General features: G+C 33.4%; 1 protein-coding gene across 2 annotated transcripts in view; it reads left to right on the top strand.

Moving 5' to 3' along the window:
• Positions 1–23,154, top strand: part of Best1 (bestrophin 1) — a 91,725-nt gene that overhangs the window by 62,783 nt on the left and 5,788 nt on the right. The window contains exons 6-11 of one of the 2 annotated variants that reach the window (XM_072539913.1): positions 2,262–2,483; positions 2,577–2,919; positions 6,441–6,613; positions 6,807–6,937; positions 11,042–11,212; positions 17,115–17,167. In XM_072539913.1, the coding sequence (XP_072396014.1) occupies positions 2,262–2,483; positions 2,577–2,919; positions 6,441–6,613; positions 6,807–6,937; positions 11,042–11,212; positions 17,115–17,148 (1,074 nt within the window). In that variant the 3' untranslated portion in view covers positions 17,149–17,167. The remainder of the gene's footprint in view (positions 1–2,261; positions 2,484–2,576; positions 2,920–6,440; positions 6,614–6,806; positions 6,938–11,041; positions 11,213–17,114; positions 17,168–23,154) is intronic. The other variant, XM_072539912.1, reaches the window with a different exon arrangement.

Consider the following 23,154-nt stretch of genomic DNA (forward strand, 5'->3'; position numbering starts at 1 on the left):
TAGATGATATTCGACAAGGATAAAAAAACTGAAAAATCTTTTTTGTTTATGCCCATGACAGTTCTGACACGTAAAGCTTTATTTAATTCGGATCCAAATTCGTTCCTACTGACTGCGCCATGTAATATTATGTACTCAGCTGAGGAGAAAGTAGCAATAGTAAAGATGTTTTATTTAGGCAATATGATTATTAATTGTACCTGTGCAAACAATATTGCTAAGGTACAAAGAAATTTAGAAAATCAAATCGAAATCAATGTATTAACAGAAGTAGTTGAAAATCCTACACTATATTCTGGAGCCATTGCAGACCAGTTTGACATTCATAATTTCACAGACTTAAAAATTTTGAAAAGAAATAAATTCCGTTCGTATAAATTTCAATGTCATCAAGAACTAAGAGAAGGAGATGCTGAGAGACAAGCGAAGTTTTGTTATAAAATTTTAGGGAGGGCTAATACAGACAGACAGTTTTTAAAAAAACATTTTGTTTAGCGATGAATGTACATTTACATTAAATACATAATGAAAAATTTTGGAACTTGGTAGAAGAAGATATTTTACTGAGACTTGCAGAAGTAACTCCAGATGGAGAAGAAATTTCGATTCAAATGGAAAGGTGCCCTGCGCATAATGACCGAGAGGTGAAGGAATTCCTTAAAAACAGTTTTAATAATTATTTAATTCAGTTCCCAAAAATTTACAGATATATTTTAAAGAAGCATGAAAAATGCGAATTATTAAATAATGTGCAAAAGTAACGCCACGCATTCTGGCTAATGTTAGACAAGACTTTTAAAATCTATTGTGATACTGTTTAGTACAAAATTTCGGATTGTTTGAACATGTTATAGTTTTATGTTTAGATATTATCATAAATTATTTTCAGAACCATTTCGGAGGCCTGACAATCGGCCTTTTCGTTGACGAGACGATAAAGTGTCGTCAAAAAAAAAAAAAAAAAAAAGTTGCTCACACATTCCCGCTCTCTCAGCAGTAAAATCCCCCCCACGGGCTAAACAACATTTTTAATTCTGCTAGCGACATTTTCCAATGCAAATAAATATTTGGATTTTGTTTATTCTAATCGATGATTTTGAGACGCAGTTCGAAAACAACGCAAATTACTGAGTGCTTTTAGCAACTTAATATATTTACAGAGATAATGATTTACCCAAGGCAATTTGAAAATAAACATTTTTCTTCTTCTTTACGTGCCATCTTCGCGACGAAGGTTGGCAATCATCACTGCTATTCTAACTTTTGACACTACAGCCCGAAATAGTTCAGTTGAACTGCATCCAAACCATTCTCTGAGGTTTTTCAGCCAGGACATTCTTCTTCTACCTATGCTCTTTCCTTGAATCTTTCCCTGCATTATTAGTTTTAGGAATTCCTATCTATTCTAGTTTTGTTATTTTGATGGAATCCAGTATCTCCCTGCTGTTCTCTTTTCTTCTTAGTATTTCTTCATTGGTTAATTTGTCTCTCCTGGAGATTCTCAGCATTCTTCGATATGTCCACATTTCAAATGCTTCCAATTTATTGACACATTGTTTATTTAAAGTCCATGTCTCCCCACCATACAAAAGAACAGATAATACATAGCACTTTAGTACTCGTTTTCTAAGATTTATTCTGAGGTCTCTACAACATAATATTTGTTTCATATTATAGAATGCACTTCTAGGATTTTCTATTCTAACTCTAATTTCTTTGGTATAATCGTTTGTTTCATTAACGTTTGCCCCAAAATAGTTATAATTCTGAACTATCGTCTTATTATTTACGTGTAGATTGATGTATCTAATATTTTTCTTTGATATAACCATGAATTTTGTTTTCTTTATGTTTATTGACAGACCAAATTCTTCACTCGCTGCAACAACCTTATCTAAAATTCTTTGTAGATCTGTAATATTTTCTGCTATTAGTATTGTATCATCGGCATTTCTAATTTCACGTATGGGTAGGCCCCATTTATTGATATGCCTGCTACTTCATGTTCTAATGCTTTTTTGAATATTTCCTCTGAGTGAGTATGCACTAAACAGTGATGGCGACAAGACGCAGCCCTGTCAAATAAAGTTAAATTTATACAATAAACATTTAAATTTTGTTTATTCTCGTTTGAAGCTCCGTAAATACTATTGTGTATTATAACCTTATACAGGGTAAAATAGTACAGTACAGTATAATAGTTAACATCCCTATAAATAAAGCAAAGCATTTAATACTTCTTAGGTAATTTTTATTTTTAGGTAGTAACTTTAGCTGTATATAGTTATTTCATTACGAATATAATGGCCCACCAATGGACCAAGGATAACAAATACAAATTCGATTTGTATTTTCCAATTTTTACTACTTTACAATTTTTCTTTTACATCGGCTGGTTGAAAGTGGCCGAATCGATGATTAACCCTTTCGGGGATGATGACGATGATTTCGAAGTAAATTGGATGGTAGACAGAAATCTTCAGGTATGCTATGATATATATCAGTGTAACATATACCTACTTAATAGATATCTTGATGTCTAGTCGTAACACTCATATTTTGGTTTAATTTTCAAGGTATCGTATTTAATAGTTGACGAAATTCACCACGATCACCCAGAACTAGTAAAAGACCAGTACTGGGATGAAGTTTTCCCACAAGAATTGCCTTACACAGAAGCCGCTCGTGCCATCAGAGATACCCATCCGTTACCTTCTACCGCTAATATAGCAACCAGGCCGCAAGACCTAGAACTTAATACACCTCACAACGTTCTGTATCCGGGAACTAAAATGGATGATATGCAGTCGTACGCGACGGGGTTGGATGGGGGTCCCATAACGTTTTCCGCGAAGCCAAGGCCACGTTCGTTTAGATCAAGGGGATCCCAGAGTTCCTTGATCGGAAAATCTGTACCTGGTGAGTAAAGCAATTAAATAAGTTAAGCAGTGCTAAATAATTAAACCTGATTCTTCTTCTTAGTGTGCCTCATCCTTTAACACTTTCGCTGCTGACTTCTATGATAGATGAGTTGCGGGTGCGGCATTTTTTTTTTCTAAAAATTTTAATATTTTAGGCTTTATAATTGCTTTAGTACTAAACTGAAGCCCATATATAGAGAGTTAAGTTGTTTTTTTATCAATGTCACGCATGCGTGTCGGACGCACCTAGGTATAAATTTTTTGGCATGTTCTGACTGACACGCATGCGTGTCAATATATTTTTTAATACTTTAAAAGTTTATTGAAGACAATTTTAAGAAACTAAGTAAAAAACAAAACAAAAAGTAATAAAAACTTAAACACTAGATGAACAATAAAAAAAACTTCAAATTCATAACACATAACTACGTAATTTGTTTATATGTATAACACAAAATGTTGCACTATTGATGGTAATCGTTAAAACATTAGACACATAATCCGGACTCTTCTGTACATTGTTGGCAGTGGTAAAGCGACATTTTACGGATTTTCTTGCCAGAGCACACTCTACATCGCTTTCGTACTATTTTTCCTTGTTTGTCCTTGGCCAAAATTTTGGTAATAATCTGGATTGTTTTGTTATTCATCTCAAATCTCAATGTTTAATAGTTTTTCCAAAACTGACTGGTAGTCATAAAGGCTCATCGGACGTAAAACAAATTGTTTATGTAGCAAGTACGAGTTCATTAGCATCAAGTGTATGTAATGTATGCCCAACTTCTTGTACCACCTTAATGATTTTCTTTCACAGCGGTAGTAAGAGTTTAGTTGGTCTTGCCGATCGACACCCCCCATATGCTTATTATAATTAAAAATTGCAGTATGTTTTTCTCTGGGTCTATTCCTTCTATCACCAAATTCCGTCATTTCATTTCCAAATTCATTAGAGATATAAAGAACGTCACGTTTGTCCTTCCATTTACCAACTAAAATATCAGAAAAATAAGCAATTCGCTCATCTTTTTTTAGTTTTTTTTTCAATAACGTCTTTGGGATTATGCTTCCTTCCCACATTTAGTGTTCCAGTGCAGTAAGTACTTCAATTTGTTAATATTTTAGCTAGTTCATAGGAATTATAAAAATTGTCCATGTATACACTATGTCCTTGGTAGAAATATTCCTGAAGTAGCTGTAAAACTACTTTTGTTGTGTGGACTTTTCCACCGCCATCATCCAGGACTCCAGTGTAGACTAAAGATTTTAGAACTAAACCACTTGAATCTGTAAGAATATAGAGTTTTATCCCGTGTTTATGACGCTTGTTTTTGATATATTGTCGGAATACCAAGCGTCCACGCCATAGTACCATTGACTCATTAAGTGAAAGGTTTTTTCCAGGATAATAAACAGCAGACATTTTATTAGTAAAGAACGTTATTATAGGTCGTACTTTGTACAATCGATCTTGAACTTCTTCTCCACTGGCTGGGTTTCTAGCAAAATGTAAGCACCTCATTATGATAAGGAAACGATCCCTACTCATATGCTCCGAAAAACATTTTAAATTAAATAATGGATGAGATTTCCAGTAATCATTGAGTCTATTTAATTTGTAATTCTTGATTTTTCTCGTATATGTTTAGAAAGGAATATCTCTTCTGCATACAAGTTGGTTTGGCTAACGATTAAATCCAAAATGTCATTATCAAATATCATTTTAAAATAATCGATTGGGTCATTGCCACCTGGTTGAACCAAAAGTTCATTTGTTTTCAAAAACATAAAATCTTTCATATTCATAGGAATATTTGTCCAGTCAGGAAATGAGTGTTCTAACATAGTTTCGTTTTCGTTGGGAACGTCATCTTGGATTTGAATCGGCATTTCATTTACTGTAACAATAAAAAAAATTAATAATATTGTTATCACATAAAATATAAAAACTTACTCTCTCTATCATCGTCTGAATACTCCTCGGATTCTGAAGAAACGCCCTCGAAATCAGAATCAGTGTTAATGCCAATAGAATGATTACTGAATAAGTCCTCCTCGTCAGTAGATTCATATAACAAAGCCAACCTCTCACTTTCACTTAGTTTATTAGGATTTTTCACCAGTACTTTACGTTTACACAGTTTTACATTTTGAAGGTCCTGGTATAGAGTCCGCCATTTTAATAAGACAAAACGGTCTATACGCGAACGTAACAAAATAAATAAGCCGACAACCAACCTTCCACTGCAACAATACAATCAGACTGGTCGAATTCTTTGAACGCGTGTCTGACTTCCGCGTGTGTTCTGAATGCCGTCTCATTGGGAAATTCTGAAAACGGCAAACATATTTTAAATACTTTGTGCCTTAATAACACGCTAACAAGATGTGAACTATCTGCTGCATACGCTGTATTTAAAATGCTCATTTTTCATTCTTTAATAGTGTTGAGTATTTCTTTTTCTTTTTTCATCCTTCATAAGGTTTCCTTGTTTGTCAATTGCTGTGCTTATGATATTTTCTACATTCTTTGATAACACCAGAGGATAAAGACTATGTAGCATCTCAATACTCCAGTTCTAATTTCTATTCCCAGCTTTCCATTCCATTCCAGGTAGTTGTATCTGGGTATTTTCTCTAAAGCTTTTCATTTAACGTAGATTCTTTCGTCTTCAGTCTTGTTTGTACTGACAATCATGATTTTTGTTTTTTTTTGTATTCAGAGCCATTTCATAGCTTCCGCATTACTGCATAGTGCGATCAACCAAAATCTGTACCCTTCTCTGCTATCCGCAAATGTATCATATCGTCTTCATATCTGAGAATCTTTACTAGTGTTCCATTAATTGATATGCCTTTAGTTGCGTCTTCTACTACCTCTGTTACGTCTCTGTAACATGTTTATTTATCATAAAAAAATTCAAATTTCGTTAAATGTCTTTTAAAAATTTATTACCTCATAAATCAGACCCTTTTGTATATATTTCAAGAACTATTATTTACATTATATCTGAGGCGCCACCAGGTCAGCGCTCCTTTTATGGTTCTAAACAGCAAACAAAAAACAATTTTAACTAATCATTTCTACACACCTGCCGTATTTGTGGTTCTATTTTACGACGTTTCATTAAAAGGGTTTTTTAATAGCTGTGTTTTGAGTTTACAAAAGTAAAGAGCCAAAAAAGATCGTAAAATCTTCCCTCACCTAAAATTGGTTTTCCTCGTTTTCTGCCCACGTGTGTTGTAAAATCAGCAGAGCTAAAGTAAAATAAAAATCTTAAATCGCTGTCATATTATTTCTTTAACATCTACTTTGCTTCGACAAAGATTGTTTAATTGGCGTCGTTATAATCAACAACTATAGAAGTTTGGTTCTCTGCTTAGAGGAGAAGAACAACTCCACAACAACCTCTTTAAATATCTTTCTGATGCCATATTAAAAAGGAAAGGGGGCAGTAAATATCCGTGTCGTACTCCTCGTCTTTTATTCATTTGACGTGTATCATTTTTTATTTGTTTCAGATTCAATGTCCAGACAAAATTCGGTGACGAATATGTTAAAAAGGTTTTTCAGCAAAGACGAAAGCAAGACTGATGCCAAAGTAGAGGCGAACGAGTTGAACAACTTAGTACCACAGTCTTTTCCAAAGCCAGCTGGAAGCATAAAAAAGATAACAGATGATGTTATTGAAGAGGTAAGTGGTAAAAATTTAAAGATATTGATTTTAAAAAATTTCTTTGATATTCTATCGAGGCATTTTCCAATGACTGTTTGTAAGAAAGTAACAGCTCTAGAAAAAAATTATTTTTGAACCTCACAATTTATTAAAAAACAATATCAAATTCTGAATCATTAGTAATGCAGCTGGAACGTTTTTTATGTTTTAGGTTGATGAACAACAAACAATTACGTCCCAAAGGTCATTTAAAGAATCTCGGCCAACGGTTATGAGCTTATTTGGTCCCCCATCACCTTCTACGCCTATAGATGTTCCTCATTCAAATAGTTTTCACACATTGTAAGTAACGTTTCTATTGTTTATAGTTCTTATAAGTTAGAATATTTCTTTAAAGCTGTTTTTTTTTCTTAAATTTTTTATTTTATTTACTCAACTGGTACTAGCGCCAATCCCATGACGAGGTGAATAGGTCAAATAAAACATTTACTAAAGAGTAAGAAAATTTCCAAGTTTTCAACAAATCTTTGTGATTATACCTACTATAAAGTTGTATTTCTTCATGTACAAGTTCGTCTTCAAGTCAAGCACATCATCATCTTGGTGCTACAGCCCTTAGAGGGCCTCGACCTTCTCAAGCTTTCTACGCCATTCTATTCTGTCCCTCGCTTGCATTTTCCAGTTGCCGACTCCGATCTTCTCGGCATCTTGTGTTACCCCGTCCATCCACCTTAGCTTTGGTCTACCCCGTCTTCTCATTCCTACGGGTTGCGCTGTTAGAATCTTTTTTATCATGTTTGACTCAGGGGCCCGGGCTACATGTCCTACCCACTGCAGGCGGTTTCGCTTAATTATAGTGGTAATATCTTTACCACCAAACGTATGCTTGTAGATATTCTGCAGTTCAAAGTTATATCTACGCCTCCATACTCCGTTCTCACAGACCGCTCCGAATATCTTGCGTAGCACCTTTCTTTCAAAAATGGATAGAGCGGATTCATCTGTTTTCGTTAGCGTCCATGCCTCTGATCCATATGTGAGAACGGGAATTATCAGTGTTCTATACAGCCTTATACGAGTTTTTTGAGACAGACGTTTGTTAGCTAAGTACTTTGATAGACCATGATAACACCTGTTTGCAATTATTATTCGCCTTTTTATTTCCTCAGATGTGTTATTATTGGGGTTAACCGATGTCCCTAGATATATGAACTCTTTGACTGCTTCGAAGTTTTGGTCATTGATGATTAAATTTGTGTCAACATTTCCAGCTCTTGTGTTTGTGTTAGTCGCCATGAATTTGGTTTTATTTTGATTTATCTGTAACCCCATTCGTTCTGCTGCTGCTACTAGCTCGGTTAGGATTTCCGCAGTTCTCGCCCTAGTTCTTGTTATAATGTCCACGTCGTCTGCATATGCTAGAATTTGGACTGATCTATTAAATATTGTTCCCCTGCTATCTAAATTAGCGTCTCGTACAACTTTTTCCAAGGCGACATTAAAAAGCTGACACGCCAGGGCATCTCCCTGCCTTAACCCCCTATGTATTTGAAATGGGGTTGACGAGTCGTTTTGAATTTTAACTGCTGATAGCATCTTCGCCATTGTCACTTTTATCAAACATATGAGTTTTTTTGGAATTCCCAACTCATTCATAGCATTGTAAAGACTTGGTCTTAAGACACTGTCATATGCCGCTTTAAAATCGACAAAAATATGATACATATCTATGTTAAACTCTTGCGCTTTTTCGAGGATCTGTCGTAGTATAAAGATCTGGTTAATGGTTGAACGTCCACGCCTGAATCCCGCCTGATATTCTCCTAGAAATATTTCAGTATAAGGCTTTAATCTCTCGTGCAAAATATTTGACAATATCTTGTATGCTGTATTTAGGAGAGTAATTCCGCGGTAATTATTGCATTCCAGTTGGTTTCCCTTTTTGTGTAACGGGCAAATTAAGCCTAAGCTCCATTCTTCAGGCATTTGCTCCTCAGACCAAATTCTACAAACAATTTCTCGCATCACCTTGGTGAGCTGCTCTCCACCGTGCTTAAATAACTCTGCTGGGATGCCATCGCTACCTGGGGACCTATGGTTCCTTAGTTTTTCTATAGATATTTTCACTTCATCTACCGAGGGGGGTTCCACGAGTTCCTCATTTCGATATTCCAGCTCTATATTGTTAGTAGGTTCCCCTTCCAGCAACTCTCGAAAGTGCTCTACCCATCGTAAAAGGATATCCTCTTTGTTGGTAAGTAAGTTACCTTCCTTATCATTACAATAGTTGATTCTTGGTTTGAATTCTTTTCTAATACTATTTATTTGATGATATAACTTTCTTGTTTCTCCTTGACTCATATGGCTTTCGAGCCGTTCTAATATGTCATTTTCCGAGTCTCGTTTCTTTTTTCGGTGTATGCGTTTTTCCTCTCTCCTTAAGTTTTTGTATCTATCTATTGTTGTTCTAGTTTTTCGTTGTTGCATGGTCCTAAATGCCTCGTTCTTCTCATCTGTTATTTTTTTGCAGTCTTGGTCGAACCAGTCGTTTCTTTCTTGGGTTCGGGATATTCCCAATGTGCTTTCGGCTGCTAATTTCAGAGCCTCCTTGCAGTTGTTCCACATTTCCGTGCTTGATTGGTCGACTGCCCAGGTGTGTTCTAGGGTTTCTTTTATATGTGACTGGAACTGTTTCTCTTTGTTTTCATTTTTTAGTATATGTAAATTATATTTTACTTGTCTAGTGTCCCTTTCTTTCTTGGCATTGGAAATTCTTTGTCGTAACTTGGCCCTTACCATAAAATGGTCTGAGTCAATATTTGCGCCTCTGTAACTCCTTACGTCCATTAGGTTTGTAAAGTGCCTTCTGTCAATTATAACATGGTCAATTTGATTTGTGGTGCGTCCATTTGGTGATATCCAAGTTGCTTTATGGATATTCTTCTCAAAGTCTTCTCTTCAAGTCAAGCACATGGGAAAGAAAATTTCGCCTGTTTTGACATTCGATATGAAAAAAATTGTTATTGTATTGACGCTGTTTTTCAACTGACTTACATATTTTAGATTTCTTAGAAATACTGTTTTTATAAATACATAGCATCTCAATTTTTATTCACTTGAGAATTAGCATAATCCCTTTTTTGATCATTATTTACTTGTATTTCAAGCAATTGCAAATTTCTTTATCAGTTTAAAATATTTTTGAGCAGGTAAAGACTTAAGAATTGCCGTCTGAATGCTGTCTAAATACAACAAGTAATAAAATATTTCCAAGTGAATGAACGTTGTGTGTCTATTAGTGATAATTTACCCTTAGGCATATTATCAAAAAGCCTCTTTTGTTGAAGTATTATGGTCATCAAATTATTATAAAAAGGTATTTGTTATTGATTAGAGAGATAAGTAAAATTTTGTTTGTACAACATTAGCTTTTCCTATTCTAATAATTTTCTACACAAAAAAAATGAAGAAAAATATGATTACTTAGATACTTGGAATTGTTAAAAAATATTCAATGAACCAATATTGGGAAACAAGACCGATATGCACTATTTAAAATGTTTATAAAACTAAAAAAACAACACTCAACATCAACTCAACCTCAAGAGAAAATAAACAACAATACCATACAAAAATTGTATCGAATGCTCCAATCACCCAATCCGAAACTTAGAATTTGTGAAACTTCAACTAATAACTAATATCTACCTACATTGAAGAATACTGTCGATTGAGAGCGAACTGTACCGATCGTAATTTCCAGTACTTGGCATGGCTAGCAACAATGTCGCTGTTCAGATAATTCATCACTCAAAGAATTTTAAACGTTAGTTTATTTGAATGCCACTCATTTTAACTGCGGCGTGGACATACCCCCTTAATAGTATTCAAGACAACTCAGGTAAACAACTAGAAATAAATGATTTATCCCAAGTTTTGTAGAAGCTTTTACAGGACCGCTTTCATAAAAAAAAATACTTTCATTTTCTAAGCTAATGTTTAGAGCACTTAGGAATGACCGTTTTTAGTTGAACTGTACATTTTTTATATGAAATCTGGAGGTTGTGTGTGGTTAAGATATAACTCTAAGTTTAAGCTAAGTTACTATAGTTTTACGGCTTTCTTTTCAATTGTTTATTTTATTAACTTAACCCTTCTCATTCCGAGATGTATAGGTGAAATGAAGCATTTACTTCACTTTCTTTACGAGTAAGAAAATTTCCTTGTTTATAACTAATATATGGTCGTATTTCTTTATGTGTAAGTACATCTTCAACTTTCATCATAAATCGACTGTCCTCAAACTTCGCAACCGAGGATGAGATAAAAGCAGACAGTCCGAAATTGAAAAGAACAACTTACGAAGTTCAAGCACGTTAGTGAGTCCAGTATAAAACCTCTGTCGTGGAAAACTCTTCTTTGTACCAAACTTTATTTTTATTTCAGAGATCCTAACGTATACGATCCCTTTGGACATATATCTACATCAGCTCCAACTGCATCACATGAAGGTAACGACGATCCAGATAAAGTTAGCATTGGAGGATCCGTTACGGATGACGATGATGACGACTTTTCCAGACTGAGGAAGGTCCGAGAGGAAGAACGTTTAAGCCGGTAAGTATATCTTTAGAGATAACAAGATGTTGTAATCTCTAAATAATCTCTGATAATATAGCCCTAGAAGACGTCTTCAAAACTACAAATTGGTCAACATATGGCACCAACTTTAATGGCAACAAGTTAAATCACCTCAGATTCGCCGACGGCATCGTGATTATAGCGAACACATTCGAGGAATTACAAATTATGATGAAGGAACTCGCGGATAGCTCCCAATATGTCGGCGTAAAAATGAATGTGACAAACACAGACGACCCCAGACGTATAACCGTATAACTAACTATAAATGACAGTGAGATAGAATAAGTCCTGGAAAATATCTACCTAGGAAAAATTCTGATACTTGACAAAGAGAATCAAAGTGCGGAAATCGCTCGAAGAGTAGCACTGGCATTGGCAGGATTTATATTGGCAAAGAATATAGATAGTCAAGAAACTAGATATCATTTTTCCAAACGTGTTATTCTATAACTTTCATGAAAAAGCTGGAAAAATCGGTGGGAAAAGAGAAAGAACAAATATATAAATTATTGAACATTGCATGATAAAGAATAATGAAACAAAATCCTTTAGTATAAAGAAATGAAGAACTGAAGGTCGCCTTTAAGAAAATAATTTATACAAAGAATAACTGGCTCAATTAAACGTTAATATTCAACCTTTGAAACGAAGGTTTTATGGTTAGTATCCATATTCTACACATATATTGAATGACAAATAGAATGTGACTGAAATAAAAACAATAGGTGTATAAGTTAATTGTGTGCTGAATTGCATCTTTAAAAGAAATAATACAAAGCATACTACACGGAAATCGATATATTCCGCAAATACTAGTTCTGACAATTAAGTTCCGAGATTGTTGGTATAACATCTTCATTTAACAATTCTCAATAATTTTTCTTTTTCCCCGACGTCCTCCAATGACTCGTAGCGGGTTCCTTTCAAGCAAGATTGGATTTTTGGGAACAGATAGAAGTCGCAGGGTGCTAAATCTGGCGAATAGTTTGGGTGCTCCATGACTGTAATCTGTTCTGTGGCCAAACAGTACCTTACAGAGACGTGTTGTCGTCATGGAGGCTTCAGGACTTCTCTGTACATATTTCTGACCTCGTTTTGCGAATTTTTTCTTGCAGGCTTCATCAAATCTCTAAATAGTGAGAGTAATAACTGTCTGACCTTTTGGTACCCACTTTATGTGAACTACACCCCGTATATTGAAGAAAACAATCAACATTGGCTTGAATTAGAAATTCAAGCAAATAATATTTTCATTTATTCAAAGAATAAATAAGGACTTTTGGTTATGAACATTCATTCTCTGCAATTGGTATTAATTGTTATTCGTGAATTTCTGAAGTATGAATATCAAAGTATTAAGATATTTACTGTCAAAGTTCATATTTTAAGGTAATATTAAAACTTTAATTATTTTTTTCTTTATTTTAAGGTATTTTGTTGTTGTTTTTATCAGGTTTATTTTAATGTAAATCAATAATTTTAGTCTAACATGCAAATAGCACAATTACATTTTAAATTATCTTTAAAAAATCATGACAGATACATAGTATAAATCTGAAAAGACAATCACAGAATATGTGAAATATAAGCAATATTAAAACAAACTAACAACTACTTCTACCTCATGAGATTTATCCACTTCTGTCTCTCTGAAATTTTAGAAAGGAATACAAAAAACTTGCATGTAAACTTACATGTTTTTTGCTCACTGTAATGTTTACAGTTTGGAGCAAAGCCATAACCATTGTATTAATTAGATGGACGTAATAATAAAATAACAGTCCTTATTCACCTCTTAAACTACAGTCTTTATTAACTACAAAACAAACATCTTTAGACTTTTTATGGGATAAAATTACAGGCACCTAAAAAAGAATAAAACATTAATTTAAATCTTTTTCAACTTCGTAAATAAATTCAATGGTTTATTGATTAATTTTGAAATAACCCTTGAAATAAAGAAAAAAAACAATTAAAGTTTTAAACAAAAGATAACTTTAAAATTTGAACTTTAAGAGTACATATCTTAATACTTTGATATTCTCATAAATTTACGAACAAAAAATAATTCCAATCGCACAGAATGAATATTCATGACCAAAAGTCCTTATTTATTCTTTAAATATTAAAAAAAATCAATATTTCCAACTTCTTATGGGAGAAATACACGTAAAACAGATTTGTTTGGAAATGTTTTTAAAATCCCCGCCCATTGTGACGTCAGAGTTTAGGTAGTCCATAAGACAAAAATATTTCATGGAATAAAAAATTGTTATATTCCCTTGTAGAGTAACATTCAATTAAAATCTTACTAGTACAATAAATGTGTAACGAATTGTCCTAGAAATCGCTACGGTGCAGCGTCACAACGAATAGCGCCACCGAATGGGTGCCCAGACCGACGTTCTACGTTAGCTACCTCTCCTACCACTATGATGACATAAATTCTCGCAAACATTGCATATTCTTCTTCTTCATGTGCCGAGCTCGATTATCGAGCGTTGGCTATCAAATTGGCTATAGTGATTTTGTTGACGGCAGCTCGGAAAAGAGATGCAGAGGATCTGTTAAACCAATCTCTCGGGTTTCTAAGCCATGACGTTCTTCTTCGACCTGGCCCACTTCTTCCGTCTATCTTGCCTTGTATTATTAAATGGAGTATATTATATCTCTCTGGGTGGCGCATAACATGGCCAACATATTCAAGTTTGCGTTTTTTAACTGTTTTGACGACTTCCGTAACTTTTCCCATCCGATACAAAACAACTTCGTTACGCACTCTATCCACCCAACTTATTCGTAGGATTCTCCGATACACCCAGATTTCAAAGGCTTCCAGTTTCTTGAGAAGTGTATCCGTCAAAGTCCAACCTTCGACACCATACAAAAGAGTAGAGAACACATAACATCTCACTAATCTAATTTTCAGACTTAAAGTAATATTGTTTCCACATAACAGTTTCTTCATCTTAAAGAATGGAGCTCTGGCCTTCTCTATCCGTATTCTAATTTCTTTGCTCATGTCCCAGTTCTCATTTAGATTACAACCAAGGTAAGTGATACTGTTAGTACTCTCCAGTTGTTCACCATAAGCTGTTACCACTTCCGGTTGTATTGGAGTTTTACTGACGACCATCACCTTTGTCTTTGCGGTGTTTAGCTTAAGGCCATATTCATCATACGTTGTGGTAATCCTATTAATTAGATGTTGAAGTTCTTCGTAATTGCTTGCGATTAACACTGTGTCATCCGCATATCTCAAATTATTAATATTGACGCCATTCATTTTTATACCACATTGAACATTATCCACTGCTTTATTGAAAACGAACTCAGAATAGATGTTAAATAGTAGCGGGGGCAGAATGCAGCCCTGCCTTACTCCTCTTCGTATTTGAAGCTATTCAGAAGTGTCCCGGCCAATCCTGATGTTTGCACGTTGCATATTGGGGATTAGTATTTGGCTTAGATTAAAGAAATGGTTTCTGTAATCTAAGGTATTTGGCTACAAGGTATATTTATTATTGCGTGCTGAGCTGACTAGGTATACTGCGACTGATTGACAAGGAATTTGTCTTCCAGCGCGTTGAGTTTTAATTAGCGTTTCCGAATATGCATAGTGCTTAGCTGGCTAAGTTAAACTATCCGTACCTTACTAAGTACTACTCGCCTACAGCTGGTCGAGGATAAGAAGGATTTTTATTCTATAACCCGTACCGAACGTCCACAGCGCATATTCCTATCCTTGTAACCTACCGAGAGTGGTAAATTTGCCTCTACTAGATTTGTATATATTGTAAATAGAATAATTGTTTGTATATAGTCTACGAAATAAAATCTGTGTTGCTGTCAACTGCTAAATTCCTTATTAAAACTTTCGTGATACAAAATATTAACAGTAAAAAACCGAAAACTAAAACACCAGAACACAATATTTAACAATACATTTATTTAAAGTACTTAGGAAAGTCTAAAAAAATTTAGTAAAAATTTTTTTATAAAAAGGATGTTTACAAGAACCCTTTCGGGCTAAATGGAAGAACGTTTTAGGAATAAATATTCCATTTTCAGTGCTGCTACTAGGTATACATTTTTAAAGCCATTAACTAGATGGGTAAACACCCTTTAAATGTTATTAAATTGGTAGTAGATTACATGATAGATTTACTGGTCCAGAAAAGTAGTCTTTAAACGGACTTTAGCAGCTAACCAAAAAGACCAAATTTTAATACAAGAGAAGTTTTCCAATTTCATGATATGTGAATAAAGAAATGTGAAAACGTGGAGAGAGGCAGACGTAGCCTCAGATCATTTTTTTGGTTTGAATTAATTTGAGAGATGCAATAATTAAAAAGCATAAACGAAAAACGAAAGTGCAATCTTAATTTAATTTTGAAGAGCTGCGAAAGTTTGAGGAAATACAGGGATAGAACTGAATGCGCAAATTATAGAGAAATATCCTTGTTTGAGGTAATATACAAAGTGGTCGCCATACTTATCAAAAAATAACCGATCAAATTTTTATGTTAAAACAAATCATGATCAATTGCTATGAATAAATATTTCAGCACAATTACGTTTTATTGATTACAAGGCCGCCTACGATATAATAGACAGAAACAAATTAATAGAAACGATAAAAGTACCAGAAAGAATAGTCCAATAATGATATATGCCTCAGAAACAAGACCCGATAGAGCCACAACGCAAAGGCTACTGGAAACGGCAGAGATGAGAGTACTGAGAAGAATTGCAGGAAATAGGCTGAGAGATCGAAAGAGAAGTGAAAACATTAGAAGAAAATGTAACGTACAGTGTATAAATGAATGGACACAAAATAGAAAAAAGAATGGAATAACCACATAAGCAGAAATGAGGAGACCCGTGTCTCTATCTTGCTATTCAATATAGTTCTAGGAAAGATTGTAAGGGTTAGTGGGACAAATAGATAAATAGATATGGTACTCTTTTGTACAAAGAGCACCAATGCTTATCATACGCTGATGATGTGGTTCTCATTGCAAGAAATGGAAAAGAACTGACAAGTATAGCGAAAAGACTGATTCGGAAAAGCTCTACAATGAGACTGAAAGTTAATTTAATAAATCCAAGTACATGGAACTCTCGAGCAAAAAGGGAATAAACACCAGAGGTTCTTTTAAATTAGAAGAGGAGGATGGATCAGTTGTATAATTCGAGAAGGTGGACGAATATATGTACTTAGGTCTATATAATTAGACGTAGAATGCTATACGTTGCCGAGACTCAAGAGATTGGAAGCAAGAAATCTACTTCGCAGATTTTTTGGTGGAAAAGTAGTAGAGGAAAATGGAGAAGACGAACTAATGTAGAAATGTACTAATTGTATGCTAATACTCTAATAACAAAAGAAGCGAACAAAAAGTAGATTAGAATAGCTCGGACATCTAGAAATGATGCAAGGTAATAGGCAAGTCAAGAATATTGGATGTAGAGTACCTGAGGGCAAAAAAAGAGAGAAAGACCGATAAAGAAATGTAGTGATGTAAGATGTCGAGAGATGGGAATCAGATATTGGAAGCTGACAACTAAGAGCAGAAAACGATGGAAATTTTCTTATGGATTATAATAGTATAGTTATTGCAACGATATCACTGAAGGCCTTTACAATAATCAGTAAGTACCGAAGTACCAAGTTTTGAAGTCGAATGAAGATCACCTCGATGGATGCTACGAGCGGGAAGGCGAAAAATAAAGCATTGCTGAGTTATGAATAAAAGTCAGATAGTTTTGTCACAAACCTCATATATTTCAACTTTTAATCAATTGTATTTTTGAAATTACTTTATAGATTTTATGTATCGATATTCAACTGTTTTTTGTTTTTATTTTCAAGCTTAAATTTATTTTTGCAACACGACCACGAGTAAAAGAAGATCTTTAGTTTCGGTAAATATTCATTGTTTGAATAAAGCTTTTATTGATCTTTTAATTGGGAAGATGTGCTTTTGTGTGTATGTAAGCTTGTTATAGGTCAGATTTTTTTGTCTATAACTTTCGGTTATCGCCAGTTATGGTGTCGACACTATTTTTTGTATTGAAGGTAAAGTATAAAAATGTTAAAGTGCTAAAATTGGGAATATATTCATGGGAAATGTTTTGTTGATAATTATATAATAGGCTGTTCAATACCTTTTGCGGTTCGATAAGAAAAACACAATTATATGGTTTGGAATACACTTTATTATTCAGTATAGTCTCCCTGAACATCAATTCACTTGCTCCAACGAGATTCCAATTTATGAATTCCCTCCGCGAAGTGAGAATCTGGAAGGGCTGCAAAATTAGCTTTCACAGATGTTATGACACTCATCATTTGATAAAAACAGATGGAAGTCACTAGGGGCCAAATCTAGTGAATACGGTGGTTGCTCCAACAATTCAAACTTTAATTAAACCGGGTCTTTTTTAAGATTTGTTTCGTTTAGCTCGTTTAAAAGATATCAATAATATTCAGAAAGTTTGTAAGTAATCCACAAACAAAATTTCTTTCGCATCCCAAAAAACTGATGCTGACACCTTCTTGGAGGATTTCTGGACACGAAGTCGTTTCGGAGCTGAAGAATCAGGTTCACACTACTCTTCACCTTCTTGTTTTGATTAAGGATCATGGTGATATACCAAGTCTAATCCATAGTGATAAATTGTCGCAAAAAATCCACTTTCTCTTTTCGAAAACGCTTTAAATGTTGCTGAGAAGGTCGCATTCGGATGTGTTTTTGTTCCATTGCTAGCGAATGCAGCACCCATTGTGAACACAGCTTTCTACAACCCAATACTTCAGTCAAAATATTGCTTACACTGCCCAATGAGATGCATAGGGCTTCTACTAAATCTCTTTCAGGCACTCCACGATTTTCCAATACGATATCCTGTATTTTTTCTACGATTTTTGGTCTTGTTGCTGTTTTTGAACGTCCTTTACGTGGATCGTCTTCTACGACCACGTTTAAATCCAGCAATCCATCTTTCTACTGTACTAATTGAAAGAGGAAGAGTTCTTATACACTTAAAACATTCACTGATAAATTTCCTTTGCTTTTAAACATTACAAAAATAAAAATTCAATCACTTCACGATACTTGATTTTTTCCATTGTAAAAAAAATATACACATCGACACTAAATGGCTTATACATAATGAATAAATTGACATATTGAAATGAAACTTCATATACGTTTATATGAAGATTGTAACAATATAACAAAAAAAATTTATGCTAATAGCAACGCCATCTCTTATCGAATCAGCAAAACATATTGAATAGTCCAATATACAAAAATAAATATTGTAGAACTCCACGCAGTGCGTTTAAGTGTGTAATTCTCTAGTATCTAATGTATTTGTAGAACATAAGCTAGCAGAGATTGATTTTTAAAGTAATCATAGCGTACTATTAAGGCGGGTACACATATTCGAGCAGAACTGTTCGCGAACCGTTTGTGAACGCTATATTCGTTAATGTGTACGGCAGAAAAAACCGCTTGCGTACTGTTTCATCGTGACTCGTCGCGAACCAAATTGTTGCGGTTTATTCCACGACTTCAAAGGAAGCTCGTCTTTCAGTTTGGACGGCGCTTACTAGACGCAGCGAACATTTTTATTGTCTTATCAAATCGACATTGTGTGAATGACGTGTTCCTTCCTAGAGAGACGGGAGAAAACAGTAAACTGATTATTATACATATTTTTATTTTTGTTAAACAAACAGAAACATAAATCAGTACCCAAATTAAAAATAAAATGAATCATTTCGTACATGTGTGTTCGTTGTTGGTTTGTCGCTTTCCATGGATCGAGATAAGTATGCGATCAGTACGATGTAAAATAGTACGTATACCGTTTGGCTCGCATATGTGTACCCACCTTTATATATAATACTATAAAACTTCGTCTATTCGTTAGTCGCATTCGTAGTGATGTGCAGTTCTTATGCTGAACGACTATCCTTGTATAAACTTAGTGTCTTTTGCTTGTTCGCCGATCGACTAGAAAAATACGTATTGGTAGCTCAAATAAATACAAATAGACGAAGTTTTACACAGCGATGACTAACGTGTGAAATAAGATAACAAATATTAGAAAACTGTGCCACAAATCGGGGTCGATCCCAATTAATAATTTGTGTTAACATGATTCACTAAACAATCAAAACAATGTGTTTGGTTTTTTTGCTTTTAGCAATACGATGTGTCGTGTATCACATTTATTGTTATGAAAACAAAATCTTCTTCAGCGGATTGCAATATGGTGTGATATATTTCAATTTTAAAATATCTCAAATATAAAAATTAAACCGATGTGTAATTACATTAATATGATTAATTATACTTCTCTGACGTTTTTTCAACACCACGTTTGTGCGAAGTCTTCATTCTTTAATTATTACATTTATTATTTGATTGCAATTAGTAGTAGAGAGTGTCTGACCCTTAATTGTCAATCGGTTTGCCATCATTGTTATGTTGCTATTATATTATTGTAATTTCAACGATAAGGACATTTTAAATGACCTATCCAGCTATGTGAGAATATGAATTACCTTGCATAAATAAAAGAACTAGGCGCACAATAGGAAAAACTAATTAAATGGTCAAATACGACATTTTCCAGCAAATAAGCTGAATATATATCGTTCATTTGGAAGAAGAGGGTTACATCTCAAAATGTTAAAGTTTTTTTTTATTGCATCAATAGCTTCCAAATAATGTCTTCTGCTATAGAAAAAATGGTTACATGTGTAAGTACGCTAGTTTCCGAGAGATGGCAGATGCAACTCTTTGTCGTTCCCCGAATTTAACGAGTTGACTATGAAAAATACAGTTATATTTCAGTATATACTTAACCTTTTTTTTACTGAACGTTATTCATTTTAGAGAATACAGTTATATCTTTAAATATAATTGACAAAAGATAAGTTAATATAATTAAAAGGGTGATATTTGTGTTTGGAACCATTTTTCTCAAAGGTAATATTATTTTTATACATTTATTTTTGGTATATAGAGTTATAAGTAAAGATATACCCATTTTTCTTAAAAGTATAACGTTAAAAGTAAATATTATGTTCTGATAGAAAGTTACTTTCTTAGTTGTAACTTTCTTTTAGATAATATATCATAAAATAGAAGCAATGTAGTGTGCGTAAAAAGTAGTTTTGTGAAATATAACCTTATTGTTTAAAGATATTTTGTTATATTTGAATTACCTTTTTTTGCATTGGTAAATTATTATAACTTATATATTATTATAACTTAATAACAGCCGTACGAATCGTATTTTTGCAAATCTTCAAAATGATGAAGATAGTAAGGGCAAGATAATTCGGAAAATTCTTTTAAAGATGCACAAAACATAATGTATGATACATGTAATACAGTAAATACTATAGAACCTTCTCTATAGAAAATTATAGAATACTATAGAAAATTCTCCTGTTGTTATGTTCTTATTTAGATCAAAAAATCCGGATTTTTTGTATAAAGATTATTAGTTTAGATTTTATTAATAATAGAGACCCATCTGAAAAAATCTTCAGCAGCCCTATTATGATAAATGATGACACATGTTTCAATGGAAATAATAATTTTTTGGGTAAGATAAAATACAAAGATACACTGCTTTAAAGTTACTAAAAATGTGAATATTATTATAAGTGGTATTATTCTTATTTTTAGAAACTCAATTGCCTAAAAAAGCTATGGATAAAGCTACTTCATTCTCAAGCAGTGACTCATCTTCAATCAGTAACTCATCATCAAGAAGTAAGTCATAATTTAGCAGTAAGTCATCATCTAGCAGTAACACAACTTCGGATACAGACAACAGTTCACAAAATTCTAAAACCGATCCTTATGGATCAGATGACAGAATGCAGATCCTCTTTTTAATCCACCTGTCATTAAAAGGCAAGTTAAATTAACAACAGGTAATGCAATTAAAAAAATAAAAGTTAAACATCCTTCAAACAATGAAAAGGTGGGTAGGAAGAAACTTCGGCAGCCTGCAACGTGGCAACAGGCAGACTCAAAGAGATTGCGAAATGGCGGAGAAGCCTATTTATCTACCAGAATTGTTAAAAATGCAGACGGCACAAAAACCAAATCCAAAATATTACAGCCAGCTAAAACCCTTTTACCACCCTGTGGAAATAAATGCAAGTTAAAGTGTTCCGAAAAATTAGACGAAGCACAGAGAAACAAAATATTTAAAAAATACTGCTTACTACTATTTTGCCCATAAAATCAATAACTCATAAATTTTTTGTCTCCGGACATGGACAGAGTGAAGGGGATAGTGTCCACGCTATGATAGAAAAACAGATAAAAAAATATAAAAAATCAAGTCCAATATACGTACCTGACCAATATGGGTGCATTATTCGGACAGCTAAAAAAACTGGAAGTCCATATATAAAGTACATGAAATGGGTTTTAATGACGTGTTTTATCTTAAAGCTTTGTGTGCAGACTTACACCTTACTATTCCCAAAAATTTTAAAATATCTGATGTGAGGATCTTGATGTTAGATCGCAACAATCCTACTATTCTTTATTATAAATCATCTTTTAATCAAGCAGAATGTCATCAAGTGGGAGTTGTGCGTTCTAGGCGTGAAATTAATATCAATAATATTGCTTTAAAGAAAGCTTTTACAAAAAAGTGGGAATCGCCGAAGCTAAGAAAAATAGACTGTTGTCTTTAATAGAAAAAAAGCGATGTGTTCCTTAAATACTATTTAAGTTTTTATAAGAATTTGTAAAGAAAAACAATCGTTATTATTGTTGCTTTATGTTTCATATTGTGTTGTGTAATGGATACGAACTAGTTACGTAGTTTTTTTATGTTTTATTAATCAGTTTTATTAAATAATATTGATCTAATGGTATTTTTAATAATACTTTACCAATACAATTTCTAAAATGTAACTTTATGAGCAAAATCAATTTCTTCAAAAGATAATATTTCTTTATTCAAGAGGGTTATATCTAAGTTTTTTTTCTAAACCTGATATCTTATAAAAATAATAATTTGTCAGAGCGATTAAAAGATCAGAAATCTTTCATACTCAATCATTAAATCCTACAATATCAATAAACACTGCACAATATAAATGAAATAAATTGATGAGAATTTTAAAACCTCTCTACTGAAAAAGTGAAAATTCTTAGATGTAACCCTCTTAGAAAATTGATTCTCGATTACAGAGGTTTATAACCTATAGAAAGCTTCGAAGCAGATGCATTGATACATTAAAACGGAAGCCATAGAACATTGTTTAAGGCAACTCTCGATTCGTTAGTGAACAAAATCTTCCAGTAATTGACAGACCAATATTGTTCACTGCTGACACACCAAAATATTTAATTTTTTTGCTTTTTAGATAAGTGTAAAAGTAAATTTTATCTTCATCCAATAGGGTTAGAAATGTGATTTTTTTAATAATATAAAATATCACGCATGTTACTAACATTTTTTACTAAAATCAACTGAATTATTCTTAGGTATACTTTATACAGACTATAAGGGTTATTTTTGTGTTTTACACATAATCAAAAAATTATGTTTAAGTAAAAAGATGCGAAAAGAGATACGAAAGATAATTTAAACAATTAACAATTTTATTTTTTTTCTAAAATTGCTTTACTTAATTCCAAAATACATACTACTATAAAACTAAAAGCACGCTCTTTTGTTACGCTTTTAAAATACACGAATAACTTCTAGTAAGGAATAAAAATTCATCGTATTGTTGATAAAGATAACGACGGATCAATTTTAAACGAATATCTACCAAGAATCGATGGAAATATAAGCGTATAAGCACACTGGACTAAATTGGTTCGACGAAGAGTGTAGAACCATAAATCAGCTGA

This window comes from Diabrotica undecimpunctata, chromosome 8, assembly GCF_040954645.1.
Source record: "Diabrotica undecimpunctata isolate CICGRU chromosome 8, icDiaUnde3, whole genome shotgun sequence".
Taxonomy (NCBI): Eukaryota; Metazoa; Arthropoda; class Insecta; order Coleoptera; family Chrysomelidae; genus Diabrotica; species Diabrotica undecimpunctata.